Source organism: Fukomys damarensis, unplaced genomic scaffold (assembly GCF_012274545.1).
Source record: "Fukomys damarensis isolate Sample0158 unplaced genomic scaffold, DMR_v1.0_HiC HiC_scaffold_37, whole genome shotgun sequence".
NCBI classification, from domain to species: Eukaryota; Metazoa; Chordata; class Mammalia; order Rodentia; family Bathyergidae; genus Fukomys; species Fukomys damarensis.
The window spans coordinates 873764-882133 of record NW_022900949.1 but is presented as its reverse complement, the minus strand read 5'-3'; the positions used below and the strand labels follow the sequence as shown (position 1 = coordinate 882133).

The 8370-nt window shown below is 54.5% G+C and overlaps 1 protein-coding gene across 1 annotated transcript in view; it reads left to right on the top strand.

Annotated features, from left to right (window-relative positions):
* The window catches only part of Tmem38a (transmembrane protein 38A), a 10667-nt gene extending 6824 nt beyond the window's left edge, over positions 1-3843 (top strand). The window contains exons 3-6 of the mRNA XM_033759376.1: positions 4-262; positions 1559-1646; positions 2165-2282; positions 2960-3843. Of these exons, the coding sequence (XP_033615267.1) occupies positions 4-262; positions 1559-1646; positions 2165-2282; positions 2960-3169 (675 nt within the window). The 3' untranslated portion in view covers positions 3170-3843. The remainder of the gene's footprint in view (positions 1-3; positions 263-1558; positions 1647-2164; positions 2283-2959) is intronic.
* Positions 3844-8370: the final 4527 nt, after the last annotated feature.

Sequence of the window (8370 nt, the reverse complement as noted above, 5' to 3'; positions counted from 1 at the left end):
AAGCGGGCCGGGCAGGGCGGGGAGGGCCTCGTACCACCACGGCCACCGCCCCACTGCGACGCCACCTCCCTCCGCAGGTACCTGACCTTCTTCTGCCCGCTCGACCTCTTCTACAAGTGCGTGAGCTTCCTGCCGGTCAAGCTGGTCTTCGTGGCCATGAAGGAGGTGGTGCGCGTGCGCAAGATCGCCGTGGGCATCCACCACGCCCACCACCACTACCACCACGGCTGGTTCATCATGATCGCCACCGGCTGGGTGAAAGGTGAGCGGACGGGCCAGTAGGCCAGCCAGTGTCCCGTCCACAGGACGGAGGGATACAGCGAGAGCCCTGGGGCCCCTCCTGCAACCGGGAGCACCCTGGCCACAGCAGCATTAGCCAGAAACGCCCGGACATTGCCAGGTGCACCTCCACCCAAGCAACACCCCTGTGCTCCCAGCACCGAGAGGCTGAGGCAGTAGGATCCCTTCGAGTTCCAGGCCAGCCTGAGCTAGACCGGGAGACCGTGTCTCAAAAAAGTACAGAAAGAAAAAGAAAGCAACACTGCCTAGACCATCGTTTCTCCAGAGTACCACATACATACCAGTCTTTACCTTTGTGGGCCATGCCCAACTTCAGCCCCGTGAAGCCTGCAGACCCCTGTAAGTTTGGGTTTTTTGTTTGTTTTCTTTTTGGTGCTGGGGATCGGGGTCCTTACACTTGAGAGGCAGGTGGCGGAACCACTGAGCTAAATCCCCAGCCCCTGTAAGTTTTGACTGATGATTCACTGTTTCTTGGGTTTATTTTTTCTTGAGGAACAGTCTCACTACATAGTCCAGGCTGGCCTCAAACTTGCAGTGATCCTCCTGCCTCAGCCTCCCCAGCGCTAGGTTGATTGGCATATGCCACAACACTAGGCCTCTTAACTGTTTTGAAGGTCTCCCCTCTACCCCGTCATCTATGTGAACAGGCAGACCAAGAGAGATATCAAAACTACAACTGTTACAGAAATAAAGGGTGACATTTCAAAATGAGAGTGAGAATCCTTTGGCCAGGAAGATGTTGCAGTTACAAACATATATGTATCTAAAAAGAGGGTACCAAACAAGTAAAGCAAATGCTAGTAGTAGCAGCCAGGTATGGTGTGTGCCTATAGACCCAGCTCTTGTGAGGCTGAGGCAGGAGGATCTCCGTGAGTTCCATAGGAATTTCAAGCCCAACCTACTAGACTACGTAGCATGAGCCTGTCTAAAAACAAAAAAACAAACAAAAAAACGCTGGAAGAAGGTAAGTATGACAAGCAATTCCACCTTAATCACTGGAGAAATGTCCCTAAGAGTATCAGGAAGAAGGTCCAGGCAAGTTCTAAATCTGGTGCCTGTCCCCAAAGTGTCCAACCTGGAAGCCTCCTCCGGAGAGCCAGTGCCCTTGCAGCCCAAGCCAGTCCTCTCTTTCTGGGTGGCTCCAGGGAAGAGGGAGTGGTCCACACTGGGGGTGAAGTAGGGGTGGTGAGGACTGGGTGGATTTGGGGGTGCTGAGTGGGGTGTCAGACAGCAGCCTTGTTTGAGACCCATCCCGCAGGATCCGGCGTTGCCCTCATGGCCAACTTCGAGCAGCTGCTGCGGGGCGTCTGGAAGCCGGAGACCAACGAGATCCTACACATGTCCTTGTGAGTGCCACCGCTCCTCCGTCCCTTCTGCACCACAGACCTGTCTCCCCGGAGCTTCCAGGGACTGGCTGGGGACCCCAGGGAGGGAACACGCATCTTCCCAGAGGGCAGGGATGGGGAGAAGCGATGTTGGTTCAGGTTGTGAAGAGCGAGTAGGAGTTTTCTGGCCCAGAAGGAACCTTTGGACAGAGGCCAGGAGAAAAGAACAGTAACAGTGCCAGGTCCGAGGGGTCGGGCTGCAGACTGTGAGGGGGAAACGGGACCTGGAGCTGGTGCGAGGGCAGGGCCCAGAGCTGGGACGTTCAGGAGTGGGGAATCACAAGTTCTAGCCCAGCCTGGGCAGCTTAGCCAGGCCCATCTCAAAATAAGAAGAGCGGGTGTAGCCCAGTGGCGCGGACTTGGCACACAGGTGAGGCCAGGGTTGTAGCCTCAGCACTGCACAAAGGCAGAAAGGAGAGTAGATGGCTGAGTGGTTAGGGCTGGCGCCGGTGGCCCCATGACAGCAGCTCCTCCCACAGCCCCAGCAAGGCCAGCCTGTACGGAGCCGTGCTGTTCACCCTGCAGCAGACCCGCTGGCTACCGGTGTCCAAGGCCACCCTCATCTTCCTGTTCACCATGTTCATGGTGTCTTGTAAGGTGAGCCTTCCTGCCTCAGCCTCCCCGCCACCGCCCCTGTGGGAAGAGGACGCCTGGCAAGAGGTCATGGGAGGAGGGCATGAGCCACTACTGGGACAGGGACAGGAAGAGGAGAGGCCACAGAGGGCCGAGCGGGGGTGCCCTGCCTGCCATGCAGGCCCAGCCCAGGATCATGCCACCCAGCAGTTTAACGGAAGTTCTCAGTTATGGAGGGCAAAATGAAATCTGGACCAGCGAGGTGTGGTGGTCCACACCTATAACCCCAGTACTTTAGGGGGCTGAGGCACACTTATCAAATCCCTATCTCAAAATCAAAGATAAAAATACCCAGGCTGGCCAGGTGTGATGGCACACACCTGTCATCCCAGCACTCGGGAGGCTGAGGCAGGAGGACCACTGTGAGTTTGAGGCCAGCTTGGGCTTCATAGTTCAAGGGCAGCCTGAACTACATAGCTAGACCTTGGTCTCAAAACACCCACCCCCCAAAAAAAGGAGGGATGTAACTCAGTGAAGGCCCTGGGTTGCATCCCCCATATCACAGAAAATAAAATAAAAACCCGGCCAGCATGCGGTGCGAATTCCGGGCGGATGCGGCGCAGCGTCTGGGCCTGGGCCTGCGTGCCCACTTCCTCTGTGCCTGCCTTGTTTTCCCTGCTGTCCCCGCTGCCCCGCCCAAGGTGTTCCTGACGGCCACCCACTCCCACGGCTCCCCGTTCGATGTCCTGGAGGCCTACGTGTGCCCCGTGCTGTTCGGGACAGCCTGGGGCGGCGACCATCACCATCACCATGACAACCACGGCCCTCAGCACTGCCCGCCCCAGCCCGCCAAGTCCAAGGAGGAGCTGGCGGAGGGCTCCCGGAAGAAGAAGACCAAGAAGGCAGACTAGGGGTGGGAACCGGTCACCGGGCCTTCCCTCCCGGGTCCCACGGGGTCCCAGCCTTCCGGGAAGCCCCGGTCTGTTTCTTTTCCTCTGAAATTGTACTTGACTCTAAGACTCCCGGCCGAGCCCACCCGGTGACCCGGGGCCCAGACTCCGTGGCCAGGGCTGCAGGCCGTCCAGGGCAAGTTGTCTCTGAGTCTCCTGCTCCCCAGCTGTGTGGCAGTGGAGACCTCAGTCCTCCCCTGAGCAGAAGGGCTGCTGGGAAGCCGGACAGGGAAGGGTTTTATAGTCCCTGGGCACTGTGCTTTCAGAGAGGCCACAGGATACACCTGTAGCGCCGGATGGAGAGGCCACTGGCCTCGTGCTGCCCCCAAACCAAAGAAATGTGACCAGTGGGGTGGAGCTTCCAAGCTCCCGCTCCCAAAGCATCAGGCCTTCCTCATGCTTCGCTGACACTCGTTTAGTCATTCAACAAACACCCTGAACCTGAGGGATGGTGCCTCCCACATCTCGACATTTGTCACCAGGACGTCTGAAAGGGGTGAGCAGGTCCCGGTGTCACAGATCTGTTGCGAAAGTGCCTTGCTCCAGTGATTCCCCAGGGTGACCACGCACCCTGATTTCTTCCTCTCGCATGCCGGCCCCAGCTCGGATCAACCAATAAACCTTCTGTGAATGGACCCTTGCAGTGCTCAATTCTGGCAACCTCACGCCAGGGAAGGGCCGCGCCAGGCCAGGCCAGCAGATTTGAGTTGAGGGTGGGCAGATGCCTCAGAGACCAAGGAAGACCCAGCATGGCCCCCGTTTTGGGGCTGCAGCACAATGCCAGAGCCTGGGTGACTGCTGAGGACTAGAAGGTTATTTCTTCAGAGGTCTCTTATTTTAAGACAGGGTCTTGCTGGGCCAGTGATTTAGCTCGGTGTTTCCACCACCTCCCTCGCAAGCGCGAGGACCCAATTTCGATCCCCAGTACCAAAAAAGAAAAAAAAAGGGTCTTACTAAGTTGCCTGGGTTATGCTGTAACCTGCTATCCTCCTGCTTCAGCCTCCCAGTGTGCTGGAATCTCAGGCATGCACGGCTGCACCTGGCAGAGGTCACTCTGATGACAAGGCCACTCCCTAGATCACCCAGTAGCCTGAGTGTACACTCATCCACTGTGACAGCAGAGCCCTGTGGAGATTCCCCAGGACCTTCAGGACAAAGTCCCAACGCACGGAGTTGGGCACACACAGAGCAGAGCACCTCTGTTAAGGGAGAAAGGCTGGCCAGGCATGGTGGTGCACACCTGTGATTCCAGCATGCTGGAGGCTGAGGCAGGAGGATCGCTGTGAGTTTGAGGCCAGCCTGGGCTACAGTGACTTCAGAGCCAGCCTGAACTACAAAGCAAGACCCTGCCTCAAGAAAAACAGCAGGGCGTGGTGGTGCACATCTGTAATCCCAGCACTTGGGAGGCTGAGGCAGGAGGATCGCCATGAGTTCGAGACCAGCCTGGACTACATACATAGTGAGTTCCAGGTCAGTCTCAACTACATAGTGAGACCCTGTCTCAAAAAACAAAACAAAAAAACCCTTCAAGACTCAATAATCTGGTCCCTCAAGAAATTGAACAGCATTACCTCAGGGTCCAGCAATCCCACTTTGTGTATAACCCGGCGTCCCCATGGGTGGCAGTGCCAGGGTCCAGGTCAGGTCCCAGCTAATTTCAGCCCTGGGGTTACCCTGCCTGAGACCTTGGCCCCCACACTGGGCAGTCTTGTAAAGAATGACAGTGGTAGAATAGGGCCGGGTGAACACCTGCCTGGCACGGGAAACACCCTCGGCTTCCTCTTCAGCACTGAAAAAAAAACAAACAAAACAGGCTGGACTTAAGGGTGTCCAGCTGTCATCCCAGCACTCCCAGAGGCTGAGACAGGAGGGTTGCAAATTGGAGTTCTGCTCAAATTTGGCTCTGTCAGAAAATTAAAAACTAAAACAATTTTCTGGTTTTCTGAGACAGTGTCTCTCTATGTAGCCCAGCCTGGCCTCAAACTTGGCAGTGGTCCTCCTGCCTCAGCCTCCCAGGTGCTGGGAGTACAGGCATTCGCCACCAAGCCCCGCAAACATTTTTCATTTTAAGACGAGGTCTGGCTAAGGTGCCCAGGCAGACCTTGAACTCAAGATCCTTCTGCCTCAGCTTCCTGGGTAGCTGGGATTGATATAGGGCACCAAGTAATCCAAATAATGTAAATCATCCAAACAAGGGAAATACAATTCCCAACCTGCTAGATATTCGCAACACCTGGTTCCCATTCCAGCCGAGGTTATGAGAAGGGAATAGTTCTCGAGGGAAAGACAGCTCCTGCACCCACAAAGTGAATTGCCCACGGAAGCGAGGTGGGTACAAAGTGGGAGAAAACTCGAGTCAACTAATAAGATCCAGTGGAAAAACCACAAGGCGGGCGTGAGGCGGGACAAAACCGTGACCAGCCAATAAGATCACAAGTACAGTCGTCAGGCGTACAAAGAATGCAGAGGGAACTTCCGGGAAGGAACTTCCGGGAAGGAAAGGGCTAGGGAGGTTGACGCCTATTTAGACTGTCAGTCACTGCTGCTCCCCAGGGAAGTCTGGGGGTGCCGTACTTTCTCTTTTTTTGGCTTCTTTTGGTACTGGGGATTTAGCTCAGTGGCTCTGGTACCTGCCTCGCAAGTGCAAGGACCCGAGTTCCATCCCCAGGCCTGCAGTGCTTTTTTCCTTTGAGCCTTGGCCACAGCAGGAGGACGGTGGACCAGACGAGTGGGCAATAGGGATTTGGAAGATGGATGTACAGTACTCACGGGCACCAGTGTCCAAAGGAACAGGCAGGGAAACAGTGAGAGCCGCAGGCCTCAGGAGCTGAGCTCCAAGACGATCTCCTGGGGCCACCCCCAGGGAGAGCCCTGCAGCAAGGAATGAATTACATTCTCTAGGTTTGCAGCCCAATTAGGTGGCTCCAGGCTATGAGAACCGGGAGTCCAGATCAACCCCAGCATCTCGGAGCCTGCCACATCTCGTAAACAAACCCAGGCCATGCTTGAGTTGAGAAGCACGTATTTCACAGGAAGTACTTTCCTACCTTCATTTCATGGAAGAAAAGCGAGGCTTACATAAGGTGTAATAGGGCACGCTTTTCATCCCAGCACTCAGGAGGCTGAGGCAGGAGGATCCCAAGTTTAAACTGGTCTGGTCTGATTCTCCTCAAGAAGCCCACATTTCCCTTGGTTGTCCTAAAGATGTCCCACCAGACACCTTGCCAGCACCAGCAGCTCCAGGCAGGCTTGGTGGTTAGGTTTCTCCTTGGTGCCTGGCTGCTCACATCTGGGAGCTGTCACAGCCCAATCCATGAACATCAGCGGAGAGGCCAGAGTGCAGGCACACAGACAGGATGTTGGCAGGTGCGAGGGAGCTCTAATCCTGCTACTAACTGGCAGGGAGGCTGGTGGAGCCCCTCCCACACAAGGGAATCTACAAGGGTAGCTAAAGACGGACTAAATCTGGCCCCTGGGGCCGGGGCTATAACTCAATGGCAGCAGCCCTGGGTTTCATCCCCAGCAGTGCAAAAAGAAAAGAGGAAAAAACCGAGCACCCCACTTAACGTTTGTACATAAAGTTTTATTGGCCCCGGAACTGATCCCCTCAAATGGTTCTTCTACATATCAACGTCCGTCTTATTTTTCCTGTTTCTGTTTTGTTTTCTGGGAAACTAACCCAGGCTGCTATACCAATTATGGGGGCCTGTGTGGCTCACAAACTCTTATGCTCAGTCCTGGAAGTCTGAGATCAAGGTCAGGATCAGGGTCCGGCAAAGAAGGTGTCTGGAGAGGGCAGAGAGAGGGAAAGTGGTGGCAGACACCTCTAATCGCAATACTCAGGAGGCTGAAGCAGGAAGATCACCATAAGTTCAAGGCCAGCCAGAACTATATAGAGAGACCCTGTCTCAAAAAAAAAAAAAAAAAAAGCGTTTAAGAAGCTACAGTATAGCCGGGCATGTTGGTGCACGCTTTAATCCCAGCACTGGGGAGGCTGAGACAGGAGGATCGCTGTGAGTTCGAGACCAGCCTGGGCTACACAGTGAGTCCCAGGTCAGTCTCAACTACACAATGAGACCCTGTCTCAAAAACCAAAACAAAAAAGAAAAAAAAAAAACTACAGTATAATCCTGCCACAGAAAGGACACCATCGTGATCCAGTGATTGCTCCAAAGGCCCCACCTCCAAATATCCCGCAGGTGGAGTAGGAGAGCAGCGGAGAAAGAGGGGAATATTGTAACATGGGGGTCAACGAGAATTTAACCAACGAACACCTGCTGAAGCCTAGCGGTGCAACACTCGCCTGGGGGCCACGCGGACACAGAGGCTCTCGGCAGCCCAGTTGCTATGACAACGGCCGAGGACAGAACTTAAAGGAGCAAAGCTTTGTTTACAGCACGGTTTCTGAGGCTTCCGTCCATGGCACTATCCACCCTGTTCCGGGCCCACGGTGACACAGGGTACGCGGAAGCAGAGAGCAAAGGGGAGGAGCCAGGGACCCAGAGTCCCCTTGAGGCCGCGCCCCAATGACTTCACTTCCTCCACTAGCATCAGCCTCATAGCAGCCCTGCTACCTTCCTATAGCACTGCCAATGTTTCTTTTCTGCTTTGTTTATGGTTCTGGTTCTTTGTTTTGTCCCATAAGTAATTCATCCTGACCTTGAACTCACGTCATAGCCCAGGCTGGCCTCGAACTCACGGAAATCATCCTGCCTCAGCCTCGTGAGTGCTGGGATGATAAGGGCTTCAGATGTTTGTATACCTGCTTTACTCATTGGGAGGTGGCACTGATGGTAGATATGATACGAACAAAAATAACGTTTTACTAGTAGTATTTGTAAGAATCAAAATTAACGCAACTAAATCCATTAAAATATCAAAATTTCAATAAAGCCAGGGTCCAACCTCTATGCAGACTTGCCTTGGCGCGCTGTACTTAAATTCGGATGATTCTGAACTTTCTCTTCTCGCCCTGGGAGTCGGGGTAGGGGTGTGGAACCCAGGGCCTGGCACGCTGAGCTACAGCCCCAGCCCCATTTACAGGAAAATGCCGCAGTGAAATACTATTTATCCCGTGGCCACAATTTAGAAATAGAAGGCATTGCTTATCTCCATGGCCGGCTGTTTTCTGTCCTGCGCGTGTTTTCCGGCGCCTGCCCCCA